Genomic DNA, 20,014 nt, shown 5'->3' on the forward strand with positions numbered 1-20,014 from the left:
CAGGGCGGGTCGGTGGTCACTCAGCGGTCACTCAGGGGTCACTCAGCGGTCAGTGGTCAGTCAGTGGTCAGTCAGGGCGGGCAGTAGCCCGGGGGCAGCACCCGGCGGGAGTGGCCGCGCACCCAGGGGTGGCCCAGGACGCCCCTCAGGGGCAGTGCCCGGGCTGGGGCGGGTCAGTGGTCACTCAGGGCGGGTCGGTGGTCACTCAGCAGTCACTCAGGGGTCACTCAGCGGTCAGTGGTCACTCAGGGTGGGCAGTAGCCCGGGGGCAGCACCCGGCGGGAGTGGCCGCGCACCCAGGGGTGGCCCAGGACGCCCCTCAGGGGCAGTGCCCGGGTCGGGGCGGGTCAGTGGTCAGTCAGGGCGGGTCGGTGGTCACTCAGGGGTCACTCAGCGGTCAGTGGTCAGTCAGTGGTCAGTCAGTGGTCACTCAGGGCGGGCAGTAGCCCGGGAGCAGCACGCAGCGGGAGTGGCCGCGCACCCAGGGGTGGCCCAGGACGCCCCTCAGGGGCAGTGCCCGGGTCGGGGTGGGTCAGTGGTCAGTCAGGGCGGGTCGGTGGTCACTCAGGGGTCAGTGGTCAGTCAGGGGTCACTCAGGGGTCACTCAGCGGTCAGTGGTCAGTCAGTGGTCACTCAGCGGTCAGTGGTCACTCAGGGCGGGCAGTAGCCCGGGGCAGCACGCGGCGGGAGTGGCCGCGCACCCAGGGGTGGCCCAGGACGCCCCTCGGGGCAGTGCCCGGGCTGTGGCTGGGTCAGGGCGGGTCAGTGGTCAGTCAGGGCGGGTCGGTGGTCACTCAGCGGTCAGTGGTCAGTCAGTGGTCACTCAGGGCGGGCAGTAGCCCGGGGGCAGCACGCAGCGGGAGTGGCCGCGCACCCAGGGGTGGCCCAGGATGCCCCTCAGGGGCAGTGCCCGGGCTGTGGCTGGGTCGGGGTCAGTCAGTGGTCAGTCAGGGCGGGTCGGTGGTCACTCAGGGGTCACTCAGCGGTCAGTGGTCAGTCAGTGGTCAGTCAGCGGTCACTCAGCAGTCAGTGGTCAGTCAGCGGTCACTCAGCGGTCAGTGGTCACTCAGGGCGGGCAGTAGCCCGGCGGCAGCACCCGTCGGGAGTGGCCGCGCACCCAGGGGTGGCCCAGGACGCCCCTCAGGGGCAGTGCCCGGGCTGTGGCTGGGTCAGGGTGGGTCAGTGGTCAGTCAGGGCGGGTCGGTGGTCACTCAGCGGTCAGTGGTCAGTCAGTGGTCAGTCAGTGGTCACTCAGGGCGGGCAGTAGCCCGGGGGCAGCACGCGGCGGGAGTGGCCGCGCACCCAGGGGTGGCCCAGGACGCCCCTCGGGGGCAGTGCCCGGGTCGGGGCGGGTCGGTGGTCAGTCAGGGCGGGTCGGTGGTCACTCAGGGGTCACTCAGCGGTCAGTGGTCAGTCAGTGGTCAGTCAGTGGTCACTCAGGGCGGGCAGTAGCCCGGCGGCAGCACGCGGCGGGAGTGGCCGCGCACCCAGGGGTGGCCCAGGACGCCCCTCAGGGGCAGCCGCTGGCCCGGCGCCCGCTGCAGCAGCCGCTGGATCAGGTCCCGCGCCCCCTCCGGGATGTGGGGGGGGAAGTGCAGGTCCACCTGGGGGGAGGGGAAATGGGGGGTCAGGGGGGGTCGGGGGGGGCTCAGGTGTGCCCGGGGGTGCCCAGGTGAGCTCTGGGGGGCCCAGGTGAGCTCAAGTGAGCCCGGGGGGGCTCAGGGGAGCTCTGGGGGGCTCAGGTGAGCCCAGGGGTGCCCAGGTGAGCCCACAGGGGCTCAGGTGTGCCCAGGTGTGCCCAGGGGTGCCCAGGTGTGCCCGGGGGGGGGCTCAGGTGTGCCCAGGTGTGCCCAGGTGTGCCCGGGGGGGGGCTCAGGTGTGCCCAGGGGTGCCCAGGTGTGCCCGGGGGGGGGCTCAGGTGTGCCCAGGTGTGCCCAGGTGAGCCCGGGGGGGGGGCTCAGGTGTGCCCAGGTGAGCTCAGGTGAGCCCAGGTGTGCCCAGATGTGCCCAGATGAGCTCGGGGGGGGGTTCAGGTGTGCCCAGGTGAGCTCAGGTGAGCCCGGGGGGGGCTCAGGGGAGCTCAGGTGTGCCCAGGTGAGCTCAGGTGTGCCCGGGGGGGGGGGCTCAGGTGTGCCCAGGTGTGCCCAGGTGAGCTCTGGGGGGCCCAGGTGAGCTCAGGTGAGCCGGGGGGGGGCTCAGGTGAGCCCAGGGGGGCTCAGGGGAGCTCTGGGGGGCTCGGGTGTGCCCAGGTGTGCCCAGATGAGCTCTGGGGGGGGGTTCAGGTGTGCCCAGGTGAGCTCAGGTGTGCCCGGGGGGGGGGGCTCAGGTGTGCCCAGGGGTGCCCAGGTGAGCTCTGGGGAGCCCAGGTGAGCTCAGGTGAGCTCAGGGGTGGCTCAGGTGAGCCCAGGTGAGCTCTGGGGGGCTCAGGTGAGCTCAGGTGTGCCCAGGGAGGCTCAGGTGTGCCCAGGTGTGCCCAGATGAGCTCTGGGGGGGGGTTCAGGTGTGCCCAGGTGAGCTCAGGGGGGTTTAGGTGTGCCCAGGGGGGCTCAGGGGAGCTCTGGGGGGCTCGGGTATGCCCAGGTGAGCTCAGGTGTGCCCGAGGGGGGGCTCAGGTATGCCCAGGTGAGCTCAGGTGTGCCCGAGGGGAGGGCTCAGGTGTGCCCAGGTGAGCCCAGGTGAGCCCGTGGGGGGCTCAGGGGAGCTCAGGTGTGCCCAGGTGAGCCCGGGGGGGGGCTCAGGTGTGCCCAGGTGTGCCCAGGTGAGCTCTGGGGGGCCCAGGTGAGCTCAGGTGAGCCCAGGGGGGCTCAGGGGAGCTCTGGGGGGCTCGGGTGTGCCCAGGTGTGCCCAGGTGAGCTCGGGGGGGGGGCTCAGGTGTGCCCAGGTGTGCCCAGGTGAGCTCTGGGGGGCCCAGGTGAGCTCAGGTGAGCCGGAGGGGGCTCAGGTGAGCCCAGGGGGGCTCAGGGGAGCTCTGGGGGGCTCGGGTGTGCCCAGGTGTGCCCAGATGAGCTCTGGGGGGGGGTTCAGGTGTGCCCAGGTGAGCTCAGGTGTGCCCGGGGGGGGGCTCAGGTGTGCCCAGGGGTGCCCAGGTGAGCTCTGGGGGGCCCAGGTGAGCTCAGGTGTGCCCAGGGGGGTCTCAGGTGTGCCCAGGGGGGACCCAGATGAGCCCCACAGGGGCTCAGGTGTGCCCAGGGGTGCCCAGGTGAGCTCTGGGGAGCCCAGGTGTGCCCAGGTGAGCTCTGGGGAGCCCAGGTGTGCCCAGGTGAGCTCAGGGGGGGCTCAGGTGTGCCCAGGTGAGCTCTGGGGGGCCCAGGTGAGCTCAGGTGAGCCCGGGGGGGGGGGCTCAGGTGAGCTCAGGTGTGCCCAGGGAGGCTCAGGTGTGCCCAGGTGTGCCCAGATGAGCTCTGGGGGGGGGGTTCAGGTGTGCCCAGGTGAGCTCAGGGGGGTTTAGGTGTGCCCAGGGGGGCTCAGGGGAGCTCTGGGGGGCTCGGGTGTGCCCAGGGAGGCTCAGGTGTGCCCAGGTGTGCCCAGGTGAGCCCAGGTGAGCTCGGGGAGGCTCAGGTCAGCCCAGGTCAGCCCAGGTGAGCTCAGGTGTGCCCAGATGAGCTCTGGGGGGGTTCAGGTGTGCCCAGGTGTGCCCAGGTGAACTCTGGGGAGCCCAGGGGTGCCCAGGTGAGCCCAGGGGTGCCCAGGTGAGCTCAGGTGAGCCCAGGTGTGCCCAGGGGTGCCAGGTGAGCTCCCCTGGGTGATCCCCCTGCAGGTGTCGGCGGTGGAGGAGCTCTCGAAGGGGGGATTTGGGGCACTTTGGGCAGGTTTGGCTCGGTTTGGTGGGGATTTCGATGCCCAGGTGTGCCCAGGTGAGCTCAGGTGAGCCCAGGTGTGCCCAGGGGTGCCAGGTGAGCTCCCCTGGGCGATCCCCCTGTAGGTGTTGGTGGCCGAGGGGCTCTCGAAGGGGGGATTTGGGGCACTTTGGGGCAGATTTGGCTCGGTTTGGTGGGGATTTCGATGCCCAGGTGTGCCCAGGGGTGGCAGGTGAGCTCAGGTGTGCCCAGGGGTGCCCAGGGGGTGCCAGGTGAGCTCACCTCGGCGATCCTGCGGTAGGTGTCGGTGGTGGAGGGGCTCTCGAAGGGGGAATTTGGGACAGTTTGGGGCAGTTTGGGCTGGTTTAAGGCAGTTTGGTGGGGATTTCGATGCCCAGGGGTGCCCAGGGGTGCCAGGTGAGCCCAGGTGTGCCCAGGGGTGCCAGGTGAGCTCCCCTGGGCGATCCCCCTGCAGGTGTTGGTGGCCGAGGGGCTCTTGAAGGGGGGATTTGGGACAGTTTGGGCAGGTTTGGCTCAGTTTGGTGGGGATTTCGATGCCCAGGTGTGCCCAGGTGTGCCCAGGTGTGCCCAGGGGTGCCAGGTGAGCTCACCTCGGCGATCCTGCGGTAGGTGTCGGTGGTGGAGGGGCTCTCGAAGGGGGGATTTGGGACAGTTTGGGGCAGTTTGGGCTGGTTTAAGGCAGTTTGGTGGGGATTTCGATGCCCAGGGGTGCCCAGGTGTGCCCAGGTGAGCTCCCCTGGGTGATCCCCCTGCAGGTGTCGGCGGTGGAGGAGCTCTCGAAGGGGGGATTTGGGACACTTTGGGGCAGGTTTGGCTCAGTTTGACGGGGATTTTGATGCCCAGGTGTGCCCAGGTGACCCCCCAGGTGTGCCCAGGTGTGCCCAGGTGAGCTCAGGTGTGCCAAGGTGTGCCCAGGGGTGCCCAGGTGTGCCCAGGTGAGCTCCCCTGGGTGATCCCCCTGCAGGTGTTGGTGGCCGAGGGGCTCTCGAAGGGGGGATTTGGGGCACTTTGGGGCAGGTTTGGCTCAGTTTGGCGGGGATTTCGATGCCCAGGTGTGCCCAGGTGACCTCAGGGGGGGCTCAGGTGTGCCCAGGGGGGTTCTGGGGAGCCCAGGCAAGCCCAGGTGAGCTCAGGTGGGCTCAGGGGAGCTCTGGGGGGCCCAGGTGAGCTCAGGTGTGCCCAGGGGGGTCTCAGGTGTGCCCAGGGGGGACCCAGATGAGCCCCACAGGGGCTCAGGGGTGCCCAGGTGAGCTCAGGTGTGCCCAGGGAGGCTCAGGTGTGCCCAGGTGAGCTCTGGGGGGGTTCAGGTGTGCCCAGGGGTGCCCAGGTGTGCCCAGGTGAGCTCAGGTGTGCCCAGGTGTGCCCAGGTGAGCTCCCCTGGGTGATCCTGCAGTGATCAGCCACAAAGGGGCTCTCGAAGGGGGGATTTGGGGCACTTTGGGGCAGGTTTGGCTCAGTTTGACGGGGATTTTGATGCCCAGGTGTGCCCAGGTGTGCCCAGGGGTGCCAGGTGAGCTCCCCTGGGTGATCCCCCTGCAGGTGTCGGCGGTGGAGGGGCTCTCGAAGGGGGGATTTGGGGCAGTTTGGGGCAGGTTTGGCTCAGTTTGGTGGGGATTTCGATGCCCAGGGGTGCCCAGGGGTGGCAGGTGAGCTCAGGTGTGCCCAGGGGTGCCCAGGGGTGCCAAGTGAGCTCACCTCGGCGATCCTGCGGTAGGTGTCGGTGGTGGAGGGGCTCTCGAAGGGGGGATTTGGGGCACTTTGGGGCAGTTTGGGCTGGTTTAAGGCAGTTTGGTGGGGATTTCGATGCCCAGGTGTGCCCAGGGGTGCCAGGTGAGCCCAGGGGTGCCCAGGGGTGCCAGGTGAGCTCCCCTGGGTGATCCCCCTGCAGGTGTTGGTGGCCGAGGGGCTCTCGAAGGGGGGATTTGGGGCACTTTGGGCAGGTTTGGCTCAGTTTGGCTCAGTTTAACGGGGATTTCGATGCCCAGGTGTGCCCAGGTGTGCCCAGGGGTGCCCAGGGGTGCCAAGTGAGCTCACCTCGGCGATCCTGCGGTAGGTGTCGGCGGTGGAGGGGCTCTCGAAGGGGGGGTGCCCGGCCAGCAGCTCGTAGCACAGCACCCCCAGGCACCACAGGTCGACCTTCTCGTCGTGGCCGCCGCCCTCCACCATCTCGGGGGGCAGGTAATCCAGGGTGCCGCACATCGTCCGGCGCCTGAGGGGTTAAACCCACACCTGGGCACAGCTGGGCACAGCTGGGCACACCTGAGCCCAAACAGGAACCCCCCCGAGCCCCAGGTAATCCAGGGTGCCGCACATCGTCCGGCGCCTGAGGGGTTAAACCCACACCTGGGCACAGCTGGGCACAGCTGGGCACACCTGAGCCCAAACAGGAACCCCCCCGAGCCCCAGGTAATCCAGGGTGCCGCACATCGTCCGGCGCCTGAGGGGTTAAACCCACACCTGGGCACACCTGGGCACGCCTGGGCACAGCTGGGCACAGCTGGGCACACCTGGGGCACACCTGGGCAGCACCAGATCCCCACAGGTGTCCCCAGCCTGTCCCAGGTGTGTCCCCAGCTGTGCCCAGGTGTGCCCAGGGGTGCCCCAGGTGTGCCCAGGTGTGCCCCAGGTGTGCCCCAGCCCCCCCAGGTGTGCCCAGGTGTGACCCAGGTGTGTCCCAGGTGTGCCCAGGTGTGCCCCCCAGCTGTGCCCAGGTGTGCCCAGGTGTGCCCTCCAGCTATGCCCAGGTGTACCCCAGGTGTGCCCCGCTGTACCCAGGTGTGCCCCAGCTGTGCCCAGCTGTGCCCAGGTGTGTGCCAGCCTCACCTGAGGGACGGGGCGTGCACGGACCACCCAAAATCGGCCATTTTGAGCCCCTTCCCAGCCCCAGAACCCCCCCTTGCACCCCCCAGGAGTGCCCCAGGTGTACCCCAGGTGTGCCCCAGCTGTGCCCAGCTGTACCCAGGTGTGCCCCGCTGTGCCCAGGTGTACCCAGCTGTGCCCAGGTGTGTGCCAGCCTCACCTGAGGGACGGGGCGTGCACGGACCACCCGCGATCGGCCATTTTGAGCCCTTTCCCAGCCCCATAACCCCCCCTTGCACCCCCCAGGTGTGCCCCAGCTGTGCCCCAGGTGTGCCCCAGGTGTGTGCCAGCCTCACCTGAGGGACGGGGCGTGCACGGACCACCCAAAATCGGCCATTTTGAGCCCCTTCCCGGCCCCAGAACCCCCCCTTGCACCCCCCAGGAGTGCCCCAGCTATGCCCAGGTGTGCCCCAGGTGTACCCACCTGTGCCCAGCTGTGCCCCAGCCTCGCCTGAGGGACGGGGCGTGCACGGACCACCCGAGATCGGCCATTTTGAGCCCTTTCCCAGCCCCATAACCCCCCCTTGCACCCCCCAGGAGTGCCCCAGGTGTACCCAGCTGTGCCCCAGCTGTGCCCAGGTGTGCCCCAGCTGTGCCCAGGTGTGTGCCAGCCTCACCTGAGGGACGGGGCGTGCACGGACCACCCGAAGTCGGCGATCTTGAGCTCCCCCTTGAGGCCGAGCAGGAGGTTCTCGGGTTTGATGTCGCGGTGGATCACCTTGCGCCCGTGGCAGTACAGCAGCGCGTCCGCCAGCTCCTCCATCAGCTGCCAAAAGCGGGGCAGGGCACCCCAAAATCGTCCTGGGGACCCCAAAAATCCACTCGGGGGGCCCCAAAACCCCCCCGAGACCCCCCCCCAGGTGTCCCTGACTCACCCAGGTGCCCCCAAATCCCCCCCAGGTGCTCTGGGGTTAAAAGGGGGCAAAAAGTGACCTGGGGGTCCCCAAAATCGTCCTGGGGGGCCCCAAAATCACCCTGGGGACCCCAAAAATCCACTCGGGGGTCCCCAAACCCCCCTGAGACCCTCCCAGGTACCCCCAAATCCCCCCCAGGTGCTCTGGGGGAAAGGGGGCAAAAAGTGACCTGGGGGTCCCCAAAATCATTCTGGGGACCCCAAAAATCGCCCTGGGGACGCCAAAAATCCACTCGGGGGGCCCCAAAACCCCCTGAGACCCCCCCAGGTGTCCCTGACTCACACAGGTACCCCCAAATCCCCCCCAGGTGCTCGGGGGAAAGGGGGTAAAAAGGGGTCCAGGACACCCCCAAACTGACCTGGGGGGTCCCCAGAACCCCTCGGGGGTCCCGAAAATCGCCCTGGGGACCCCAAAATCGTCCTGGGGACCCCAAAAATCCACTCGGGGGGCCCCAAAACCCCCCTGAGACCCCCCCCAGGTGTCCCTGATCCCTTCAGGTACCACCAAATCCCCCCCAGGTACCCCCAAATCCCCCCCAGGTGCTCTGGGGTTAAAAGGGGGCAAAAAGTGACCTGGGGGTCCCCAAAAACCCCTGGGGGATCCCCGAAATCATCCTGGGGACCCCAAAATCGCCCTGGGGGTCCCCAAAATCACCCTGGGGACCCCAAAAATCCACTCGGGGGGCCCCAAAACCCCCCCGAGACCCTCCCAGGTGTCCCTGACTCACCCAGGTGCCCCCAAATCCCCCCCAGGTGCTCTGGGGGCAAGGGGGCAAAAAGTGACCTGGGGGTCCCCAAAACCCCTGGGGGATCCCCGAAATCATCCTGGGGGTCCCCAAAATCATTCTGGAGACCCCAAAAATCACCCTGGGGACCCCAAAAATCCACTCGGGGGGCCCCAAAACCCCCCCGAGACCCTCCCAGGTGTCCCTGACTCACCCAGGTACCCCCAAATCCCCCCCAGGTGCTCTGGGGGAAAGGGGGCAAAAAGTGACCTGGGGGTCCCCAAAACCCCTCGGGGTTCCCCAAAATCGTCCTGGGGACCCCAAAAATCCACTCGGGGGGCCCCAAAACCCCCCTGAGACCCCCCCCAGGTATCCCTGACCCACCCAGGTGCCCCCAAATCCCCCCCAGGTGCTCTGGGGTTAAAAGGGGGCAAAAAGTGACCTGGGGGTCCCCAAAACCCCTCGGGGGTCCCCAAAATCGCCCTGGGGACCCCAAAATCATCCTGGGGGTCCCAAAAATCCACTCAGGGCTCCCTTTTGGGGTTTTTGGGGTCCTTTTGGTGTTTTGGGGGTCCTTTTGTGGTTTTTGGGGTCCCTTTTGGGGTTTTTGGGTCCTTTTGGGGTTTTTGGGGTCCCTTTGGAGTTTTTGGGGTCCCTTTTGGGGTTTTTGGGGTTCCCTAGACCCCAATTTGGGGCTGAACCCCTCATTTTGGGGGGTCCCAGCCCCCCAATCCCCTTCATTCCAGGTGTTCCAGGTCCCTCTGGATTTTGGGGGCGGCCCCCGGGATTTTGGGGTCCCTGGGTGGGTTTTGGGGTCCCTGATGGGATTTTTGGGGTGATTTTGGGGTTTTGGGGGTCTCTGGAGGGTTTATGGAGTCCCTGAGATTGTTTGGGGGGGGAATTTTGGGGTTTTTGGGGTCCCCAAGTTGGTTTTGGGGGCAATTCTGGGGTGGTTTTGGGGTGATTTTGGGGCCCCTGAGATGTTTTTTTGGGGATTTTTGGGATTTCTGGGGTCCCCGAGTTGGATTTGGGGTGATTCTGGGGTTTTTGGGGTGCCCGAGTTGGTTTTTGGGGGTGATTCTGGGGTTTTTGGGGTCCCCGAGTCAGATTTGGGGACAATTCTGGGATTTTTTAGGGTCCCCGAGTTGGATTTGGGGGCGATTCTGGGGTTTTTTGGGGTTCCCGAGTTGGTTTTTGGGAGCAATTCTGGGATTTTTGGGGTCCCCGAGTTGGTTTTTGCGGGCGATTCTGGGGTTTTTGGGGTGCCCAAGTTGGTTTTTGGGGCAATTCTGGGGTTTTTTGGGGTCCCCGAGTTGGATTTTGGGGCGATTCTGGGGTTTTGGGATCCCTGAGTTGGTTTCTGGGGTGGTTTTGGGGGTTTTTGGGGTCCCCGAGTTGGATTTGGGGACAATTCTGGGATTTTTTAGGGTCCCCGAGTTGGATTTGGGGTGATTTTGGGGTTTTTGGGGTTCCCGAGTTGGTTTTTGGGGCGATTCTGGGGTTTTTCTGGGGTCCCCAAGTTGGATTTTGGGGTGATTCTGGGGTTTTTGGGGTCCCTGACTTGGTTTTTGGGAGCAATTCTGGGATTTTTGGGGTCCCCGAGTTGGTTTTTGCAGGCGATTCTGGGGTTTTTGGGGTCCCCGAGTTGGTTTTGGGGCGATTCTGGGGTGGTTTGGGGGTTTTTTGGGGTCCCCAAGTTGGATTTGGGGGCGATTCTGGAGTTTTTGGGGTCCCCGAGTTGGTTTTGGGGGCGATTCTGGGGTTTTTTAGGATCCCCGACTTGTTTTTTGGGGCAATTCTGGGGGTTTTGGGGTGCCCAAGTTGGTTTTTGGGGCAATTCTGGGGTTTTTTGGGGTCCCCGAGTTGGTTTTTGGGGCGATTCTGGGGTTTTTGGGGTCCCCGAGTTGGTTTTTGGGGCGATTCTGGGGTTTTTCTGGGGTCCCCAAGTTGGTTTTTGGGGTGATTCTGGGGTTTTTTGGGGTCCCCGAGTTGGTTTTTGGGGCAATTCTGGAGCGATTCTGGGGTTTTTGGGGTCCCCGAGTTGGATTTTGGGGCGATTCTGGGGTTTCGGGATCCCTGAGTTGGTTTCTGGGGTGGTTTTGGTGGTTTTTTCGCACCCCTGAGTTGGTTTTTTGGGGCAATTCCGGGGTTTTTGGGGTCCCCGAGTTGGATTTGGGGACAATTCTGGGATTTTTTAGGGTCCCCGAGTTGGTTTTTGGGGCAATTCTGGGGCAGTCTTGGGTTTTTTTGGCACCCCTGAGTTGGTTTTGGGGCGATTCTGGGGTTTTGGGGGTCCCCGAGTTGGTTTTGGGGCGATTCTGGGGTTTTGGGATCCCTGAGTTGGTTTCTGGGGTGGTTTTGAGGGTTTTTTGGCACCCCTGAGTTGGTTTTTTGGGGTGATTCTGGAGTTTTTTGGGGTCCCAAAGTTGGTTTTTGGGGCGATTCTGGGGTTTTTGGGGTCCCCGAGTTGGATTTGGGGGCGATTCTGGGGTTTTTTAGGATCCCCGAGTTGTTTTTTGGGGCGATTCTGGGGTTTTTTAGGGTCCCCAAGTTGGATTTGGGGGGCGATTCTGGGGTTTTTTGGGGTGCCCGAGTTGATTTTGGGGGTGACTGTGGCGTTTCGGGGTCCCACCGTGGCCGTCCTGGTGGCGTCCAGGCGCCGGCAGCGCTGCAGCTCCTTGTAGAGCTCCCCCCGGGGCGCGAACTCCAGGATCAGGAACACCCGGCGCCGGTCGTGGAAGTAATTGTAGAGCCGCAGCACGTTGGGGTGCCTGAGGGGGACCCCAAAAATCAGCCTCCCCAAATCTTGGGACCCCCCCAGGGACCCCAAAACCCCCCCAGGATCCGTCCCAGTGTCACCTGAGGGACACCCCCAGAACTGGATCCCCCCCCCCAGGTCAGCAGTGGTACAGCCCGAGCGCACTGGGGTGTCTGGGGGAACCCCAAAACTGAGAGACCCCAAATTTGGGACCCCTCCCCAAATCCTGGGACCCCCCCAGGGACCCCAAAACCCCCCCAGGATCCGTCCCAGTGTCACCTGAGGGACACCCCCAGAACTGGATCCCCCCCCCCAGGTCAGCAATGGTACAGCCCGAGCACATTGGGGTGTCTGAGGGACCCCAAAACTGAGAGACCCCACCCCAAAATGGGACGCCAAAACCCCCCAGGGACCCCCAAGATCCGCCCCAGTGTCACCCGAGGGACCCCCCCAGAACTGAGACCCCCCCCCCAGGTCAGCAATGGTACAACCCGAGCACATTGGGGTGTCTGGGGGACCCCAAAACTGAGAGACCCCAAATTTGGGACCCCTCCCCAAATCCTGGGACCCTCCCAGGGACCCCAAAACCCCACAGGGACCCCCAGGATCCGCCCCAGTGTCACCCGAGGGACACCCCCAGAACTGGATCCCCCCCCTAGGTCAGCAATGGTACAGCCCGAGCACATTGGGGTGTCTGAGGGACCCCAAAACTGAGAGACCTCACCCCAAAATGGGACCCCAAAACCCCCCAGGGACCCCCAGGATCTGTTCCAGTGTCACCCAAGAGACCCCCCAGAAGTGACACCCCCCCGTGCCGGGTCAGCAATGGTACAGCCCGAGCGCACTGGGGTGTCTGGGGGACCCCAAACTGAGAGACCCCACCCCAAAATGGGACCCCAAAACCCCCCCAGGATCCGTCCCGGTGTCACCCAAGGGACCCCCCTCCAGAATTGAGACCCCCCCCCCCCGGTCAGCAATGGTACAGCCCGAGCGCACTGGGGTGTCTGGGGGACCCCAAAACTGAGAGACCCCAAATTTGGGACCCCTCTCCAAATCCTGGGACCCTCCCAGGGACCCCAAAACCCCACAGGGACCCCCAGGATCTGCCCCAGTGTCACCCGAGGGACCCCCCCAGAACTGGATCCCCCCCCAGGTCAGCAATGGTACAGCCCGAGCACATTGGGGTGTCTGAGGGACCCCAAAACTGAGAGACCTCACCCCAAAATGGGACCCCAAAAACCCCCCAAAACCCCCCCAGGATCTGTTCCAGTGTCACCCGAGGGACCCCAGAACTGAAACTGGGACCCCCCAGGTGCCCAGCTGTGCCCCAGGTGTGTTTCCCACCCCCAGCTGTGCCCAGCCGTGCCCCAGCGGTACCTGAGGTGTGCCCAGCTGTGCCCCAGGGGTGTCTCCCACCCCCAGCTGTGCCAGCTGTGCCCCAGCGGTACCTGAGGTGTGCCCAGCTGTGCCCCAGGTGTGTCTCCCACCCCCAGCTGTGCCCCAGGTGTGTCTCCCACCCCCAGCTGTGCCAGCTGTGCCCCAGCGGTACCTGAGGTGTGCCCAGCTGTGCCCCAGGGGTGTCTCCCACCCCCAGCTGTGCCAGCTGTGCCCCAGCGGTACCTGAGGTGTGCCCAGCTGTGCCCCAGGTGTGTCTCCCACCCCCAGCTGTGCCCCAGGTGTGTCTCCCACCCCCAGCCGTGCCCAGCTGTGCCCCAGGTGTGTTTCCCACCCCCAGCCGTGCCCAGCTGTGCCCAGCCGTGCCCCAGCGGTACCTGAGGTGTGCCCCAGGTGTGTCTCCCACCCCCAGCTGTGCCCAGCTGTGCCCCAGGTGTGTCTCCCACCCCCAGCTGTGCCAGCCGTGCCCCAGCGGTACCTGAGGTGTGCCCCAGGTGTGTCTCCCACCCCCAGCTGTGCCCAGCTGTGCCCCAGGTGTGTCTCCCACCCCCAGCTGTGCCAGCCGTGCCCCAGCAGTACCTGAGGTGTGCCCAGGTGTGTCTCCCACCCCCAGCCGTGCCCAGCTGTGCCAGCCGTGCCCCAGCGGTACCTGAGGTGTGCCCAGCTGTGCCCCAGGTGTGTCTCCCACCCCCAGCTGTGCCAGCCGTGCCAGCTGTGCCCAGCGGTACCTGAGGTGCGCCTGGATCTCGATCTCCCTCCGCAGCTGGTGCTCCACCCCCTCCTTCTCCACCTGCGACTTGAAGAGCACCTTGAGGGCCACCAGGAAGCCGGAGCGCTGCTCCCGGGCCAGGTACACGTTGCCGAACTTGCCCTTGCCCAGCGGGCGGCCGATCTCGAAATCCTTCAGCGAGAACGTCCGGCTGCCCAGGGACAGCGGTCAGGGGCACCCTGGCATGGCCAGGGGCACCCAGGGATGGCCAGGGATAGCCGGGGGCACCCAGGGATAGCCAGGGGCACCCAGGGATAGCCAGGGACAGCGGTCAGGGGCACCCAGGGGCACCCAGGGATAGCCAGGGACAGCGGTCAGGGGCACCCTGGCATGGCCAGGGGCACCCAGGGATGGCCAGGGGCACCCAGGGATGGCCAGGGATAGCCAGGGGCAGCGGTCGGGGCACCCTGGCATGGCCAGGGGCACCCAGGGATGGCCAGGGATGGCCAGGGGCACCCAGGGATGGCCAGGGATAGCCAGGGATGGCCAGGGGCACCCAGGGGCACCCAGGGATAGCCAGGGATGGCCAGGGACAGCGGTCAGGGGCACCCAGGCACGGCCAGGGGCACCCAGGGATGGCCAGGGACAGCGGTCAGGGGCACCCAGGCACGGCCAGGGGCACCCAGGGATGGCCAGGGATAGCCGGGGGCACCCAGGGATAGCCAGGGATAGCCAGGGGCAGCAATCAGGGGCACCCTGGCATGGCCAGGGGCACCCAGGGATGGCCAGGGATGGCCAGGGGCACCCAGGGATGGCCAGGGATGGCCAGGGGCACCCAGGGATAGCCAGGGATAGCCAGGGACACCCAGGGATAGCCAGGGGCAGCGGTCAGGGGCACCCTGGCATGGCCAGGGGCACCCAGGGATGGCCAGGGATGGCCAGGGATAGCCAGGGATGGCCAGGGGCACCCAGGGACAGCCAGGGATAGCCAGGGGCACTCAGGGGCACCCAGGGACTCCCAGGGACAGCGGTCAGGGGCACCCTGGCATGGCCAGGGGCACCCAGGGATGGCCAGGGACACCCAGGGATGGCCAGGGATAGCCAGGGACAGCGGTCAGGGGCACCCTGGCATGGCCAGGGGCACCCAGGGATGGCCAGGGATGGCCAGGGGCACCCAGGGATAGCCAGGGATAGCCAGGGATGGCCAGGGGCACCCAGGGATGGCCAGGGATAGCCAGGGATAGCCAGGGGCACCCAGGGATGGCCAGGGACAGCGGTCAGGGGCACCCTGGCATGGCCAGGGGCACCCAGGGACAGCCAGGGACAGCGGTCAGGGGCACTCAGGGCACCCAGGGATGGCCAGGGATAGCCAGGGGCACCCAGGGACAGCATCAGGGGCACCCAGGGGCACCCTGGGATGGCCAGGGATAGCCAGGGGCACCCAGGGACACCCAGGGACAGTGGTCAGGGGCACCCTGGCATGGCCAGGGGCGCCGAGGGGCACCCAGGGACACCCAGGGACGCCCTGGGACGGCCAGGGGCACCCAGGGACACCCAGGGACAGCGGTCAGGGGCACCCAGGGACAGTGGTCAGGGGCACCCTGGCATGGCCAGGGGCGCCCAGGGGCACCCAGGGACAGCCAGGGACACCCTGGGACGGCCAGGGGCACCCAGGGACACCCAGGGACAGCGGTCAGGGGCACCCTGGCATGGCCAGGGATAGCCAGGGGCACCCAGGGTCAGCCAGGGACAGCCAGGGACAGCCAGGGACAGCCAGGGACAGTCAGGGACACCCAGGGGCACCCAGGGACAGCGGTCAGGGGCACTCAGGGCACCCAGGGATGGCCAGGGATAGCCAGGGACACCCAGGGACAGCATCAGGGGCACCCAGGGGCACCCTGGGATGGCCAGGGATAGCCAGGGGCACCCAGGGACACCCAGGGACAGCGGTCAGGGGCACCCTGGCATGGCCAGGGATAGCCAGGGACAGCGGTCAGGGGCACCCAGGGCACTCAGGGGCACCCAGGGACAGCGGTCAGGGAGCCCTGGGGCACCCAGAGACACCCAGGGACACCCCCAGGGACACCTGGGGACACCCAGGGACAGCATCAGGGGCACCCAGGGACACCCAGGGACACCCTGGCACACCCAGGGACAGCGGTCAGGGAGCCCTGGGGCACCCAGGGACACTTGGGGACAGCGGTCAGGGACACCCAGGGCACTCAGGGGCACCCAGGGACACCCCCAGCGACACCTGGGGACACCCAGAGACACCCAGGGACCCCTGGGACACCCCCAGGGACACCCTGGGGACACCCTGGGGACACCCTGGGGACATTGGGGACACCTGGGGGCACCTGGGGACACCTGGGGACAGCTGGGCATGGGTGGGGCACCTGAGGTGACACCTGGGGACACCTGGGGGCACCTGGGGCACTTCAAATCCAGGGGGCCACCTGGGAGGGACCAGAGGCCACCAACCTTGTGCCACCTCCAGACCCCCCCAGGGCCACCCAGGGGGTGTCCAGGACCCCTCAGTGTCACCCAGGGGGGGTTTGGGACCCCCCAGGACCCCCCAGTGTCACCCAGGGGGGGTTTGGGACCCCCCAGTGCCACCCCAGGACCCCTCAGTGCCACCCCAGGACCCCCCAGTGTCACCCAGGGGGGGTTTGGGACCCCCCAGTGCCACCCCAGGACCCCTCAGTGCCACCCGGGGGGGGTTGGGACCCCCCAATGTCACCCCAGGACCCCCCAGTGTCACCCAGGGGGGGGTTGGGACCCCCCAATGTCACCCCAGGACCCCTCAGTGCCACCCAGGGGGTCCCAGTGCCACCCAGGGGGTCCCAGTGTCACCCCCCCTCCCCCCTTGGGGTCCCCCCCAGCCCCCCACTCACACGGGGGGGGGAGGGGCCGGCACCATGCTGGGCTCCAGGGGCACCCGCCCGACTCCTGGGGGGCAGAAAGGGGGGTCAGCACCCCAAAAACACCCCCGGGACCCCAAAAACACCCAAAACACACCCAAAACCAGTCCCGGGACCCCAAAAACACCCCAGAACCACCCTAAAAACACCCCAAAAACATCCCCGGGACCCCAAACACACCCCAGAACCACCCCTGGGACCCCAAAAACACCCCCGGGACCCCAAAAACACCCAAAAACCACCCTAAAAACACCCCAAAAACACCCAAAAACCACCCCTGGGACCCCAAAAACACCCAAAAACCACCCTAAAAACACCCCAAAAACACCCAAAAACCACCCCTGGGACCCCAAAAACACCCGTGGGAACCCCCAAAACACCCCTGGGACCCCACAAAGCACCCTAAAAACACCCCAGGGACCCCCAAAACCACCTCTGCATTCCCAAAACCACCCCAGTACCCCAAAAACCACCCCTGGGACCCCAAAATCAACCCTAGGGACCCCAAAAATCACCCCTGGGACCTCCAAAACCACCCCTGGGACCCCCAAAATCACCCCTGGGACCCCCAAAACCACCCCTGGGACCCCCAAAAATCAACCCCAGGGACCCCAGAAATCACCCCTGGATTCCCAAAACCACCCCTGGGACCCCCAAAACCACCCCAGAATTCCTGAAACCACCCCAGGGACCCCCAAAATCAACCCCAAGACCCCCAAAGGATCCCCAGGACCCCCCACACCTGAGGACCCCCAGATGGGGCCCCCCCAAATGGACCCAGACGTCCGTGACCCCCCTCAAATCCCCTCTGGACCCCCCCAAACCCCCTGAAACCCCCCCAGGACCCTTTGAACCCCCCCAAATCCCTCCCAGGACCCTTTGAACCCCCCAAGTGCCCCCCTGGACCCTTTGAACCCCCCCAAATTCCCCCCAGGACCCTTTGAACCCCCCCCAAATCCCCCCCAGGACCCTTTGAGCCCCCCCAAATCCCCCCCAAGACCCTTTGAGCCCCCCCAAATCCCCCCAGGACCCTTTGAACCCCCCAAATCCCCCTCAAACGCCCCCTGGACCCCCCCAAACCCCCCTAGGACCCTTTGCACCCCCCCCAATCCCCCCCAGCACCCTTTGAGCCCCCCCAAATCCCCCCCAGGACCCTTTGAGCCCCCCCAAATCCCCCCCCAGGACCCTTGGAACCCCCCCAAATCCCCCCCTGGACACCCCCAAATCCCCCCCAGGACCCTTTGAACCCCCCAAATCCCCCCCTGGACACCCCCAAATCCCCCCCAGGACCCTCTGAGCCCCCCAAAACCCCCTCAGGACCCCCCAAACCCCCTCCCCCCGTACCTGGCAGGGCCTTCCCGGGGGGCTCCGAGCCCGGGGGGTCCTTGCGGGGCACCCGCAGGGGGGGAGGGACCGAACTCTGGGGGGGAAATGGGGAGGGGTCACCCCAAACCCAACCCCCCCCTCCACGCCGAGGGGGCAGGGGGACCCCTCAAATTGGGGAGGGGGACAATTGGGGGGGGAGGGGAGGGGAGGGGTCTCACCTTGGTCAGGCTGGGGGCCACGTTCTCCTTCTGTGCCATCCTGGGGGGGCACAAAGGGTCAGGGGGAGCCCCAAAAACCCCCCAGAAACCCCCTGGGATCCCCAAAAATCCCCCTGGGATCCCCAAAAATCCCCCTGGGATCCCCAAAAAACCCCCTGGGATCCCCAAAAACCCCCCAGGACCCCCAAACCCCCCCCTGGCATCCCCAAAAACCCCCTGGGATCCCCAAACATTCCTGGGAGTCCCCAAAACCACCATGGGAACCCCAAAAACCACCCCTGGGACCCCCAAAACCACCCCGGGACCCCCAAAACCACCCCAGGATCTCCAAAACCACCCCTGGGACCCCCAAAACCCCCCTGGGATCCCCAAACACCCCCCTCAGGACCCCCAGAAACCCCCCAAAACCCCCCCAGGACCCCCAAAACCTCCCCTGGGATCCCCCCAGGGCCCCCAAACCCCCACCAACCCCAAACCCCTCCCCCAAAACCCCCCCGGGATCCCTCCAGGGATCCCCAGACACCCCCCCCAACCCCGAATTCCCCCCCAGGACCCCCAACCCCCCCCCCAAAACCCCCTGGGATCCCCAAACTCCCCCTCCGGACCCCCAACCCCCCCCCCTAAACCCCTGGGATCCCCCCAGGGCCCCCAAACCCCCACCAACCCCAACCCCCCCCCCAGGACCCCCAAAACCTTCCCCAGCCCCCCCAAATTCCTCCCTCGGGACCCCCAAACCCCACCCCAGAACCCCCAACCTCCTCACAAGCCCCCCCCAAAACCCTCCCGGGACCCCTCAAACCCCTCCTAGACCCCCCCCCCAAATCACTCACGCCCCCTTTTAGACCCCCCCAAAATCTCCCAACCCCCTCCCAGGGACCCCCAGAAATGCCCCCGAGACCCCAAACCCACCTCGATCCTTCCCGGGGACCCCCAAACCACCCCAGGAACCTCCAAAACCTCTTCAAGACCCTCCCCCGAACCACCCAGGACCCCCTAAAACCACCCAGGACCCCCCCCAACCCCTCCCGGGAACCCCAAAACCTCTTCCGTGACCCCCTAAAGTCCCCTCAGCACCCCCCAATCCCCCTCGGAATCCCCCAGGACCCCCCAGAATTCCCTCAGCTCCTCCCGGGGCCCCTCAAAACCCCGCTGGGGACCCCCAGGATCCCCCCCGGCACCCCCCAATTCCCCTCAAGAACCCCCTCGGGACCCCCCAAATCCCCTCGGGGGCCCTCAAAATTCCCTCAGGACCCCCCAATTTCCCTCAGAAATCCCCTCGGAACACCCAAGATCCCCCCCGGGACCCCCTAATTCCCCTCAAGAATCCCCTCGGAACCCCCCCCCCCCCCAGATCCCCTCGGGACCCCCCAAATTCCCTCAGAAATCCCTCGGGACCCCCCAAATCCCCTCGGAACACCCAAGATCCCCCCCGGGATCCCCCAATTCTCCTCAAGAACCCCCTCGGGACCCCCCAAGAACCCCACGATCCCACCCAGGACCCTCCAAACCCCCTCAGGACCACCCAATTCCCCTCAGAAATCTCCTCGGGACCCCCCTATTTCCCTCAGAAATCCCCTCAGGACCCCCCAAATCCCCTCGGAACACCCAAGATCCCCCCTCGGAACCCCCAATTCCCCTCAGGAACCTCCTCAGGACCGCCCAGGGCCCCTCAAGAACCCCAAGATCCCACCCAGGACCCTCCAACCCCCCTCAGGACCGCCCAATTTCCCTCAGAAATCCCCTCGGGACCCCCCTATTTCCCTCAGAAATCCCCTCAGGACCCCCCAAATCCCCTCGGAACACCCAAGATTCCCCCCGGGAACCCCCGATTTCCCTCAGGAACCTCCTCAGGACCCCCCAGGGCCCCTCAAGAACCACAAGATCCCACCCAGGACCCTCCAAACCCCCTCAGGACCGCCCAATTTCCCTCAGAAATCCCCTCGGGACCCCCCAAATCCCCTCGGGACCCCCAAAAATCCCCCCCAAAACCGCCCCAATTTTCCGCTCCTCACCCGCCGCCCGTCGCTGTCGCCGCCGCCGCTTCAAATTTCCCCCCCGCGCTCCCATTGGTCGCCGCCCGCGCGCGCCGCGCTCCCATTGGTCCGCCCCTCACAGATCCCCGCCCACTCCTTGCGCGCCGCTCTCCTATTGGCCACGGCCTCAGGAATCCCCGCCCACCGCGGTTGTCCCGCCCTCTTTTGCGCGAGGCTCGGCTCTGATTGGCCGCCAGGGCGGGAGGAGGGGGGATTTATTGACCAATCAGCGCGGGGAGCGGGTGGTCACGTGGGGAGGCGGCGGCCATCTTGTGCTCGGCCGTTCCGCCCGGCAACAGGGGCGGGGCCGAGAGGGGCGGCGGCCAATCAGAGAGCGGG

General features: G+C 66.4%; 1 protein-coding gene across 1 annotated transcript; it reads right to left on the reverse strand.

The window, feature by feature from the left end:
• Positions 1-1,419: 1,419 nt before the first annotated feature.
• LOC138101723 (aurora kinase C-like) lies at positions 1,420-19,713 on the reverse strand. Its single transcript, XM_068999504.1, has 9 exons — positions 19,655-19,713; positions 17,643-17,682; positions 17,443-17,518; positions 16,072-16,126; positions 13,197-13,388; positions 10,948-11,086; positions 7,295-7,443; positions 5,853-6,027; positions 1,420-1,604 (listed from the first exon to the last, which is right to left on the reverse strand). The coding sequence occupies exons 2-9, from the start codon at positions 17,679-17,681 to the stop codon at positions 1,437-1,439; spliced, it is 993 nt and encodes a 330-aa protein (XP_068855605.1). The 5' UTR covers position 17,682; positions 19,655-19,713; the 3' UTR covers positions 1,420-1,436.
• Between the last annotated feature and the right edge of the window lie 301 nt (positions 19,714-20,014).

Source organism: Aphelocoma coerulescens, unplaced genomic scaffold (genome assembly GCF_041296385.1).
Source record: "Aphelocoma coerulescens isolate FSJ_1873_10779 unplaced genomic scaffold, UR_Acoe_1.0 HiC_scaffold_453, whole genome shotgun sequence".
NCBI lineage: Eukaryota > Metazoa > Chordata > Aves > Passeriformes > Corvidae > Aphelocoma > Aphelocoma coerulescens.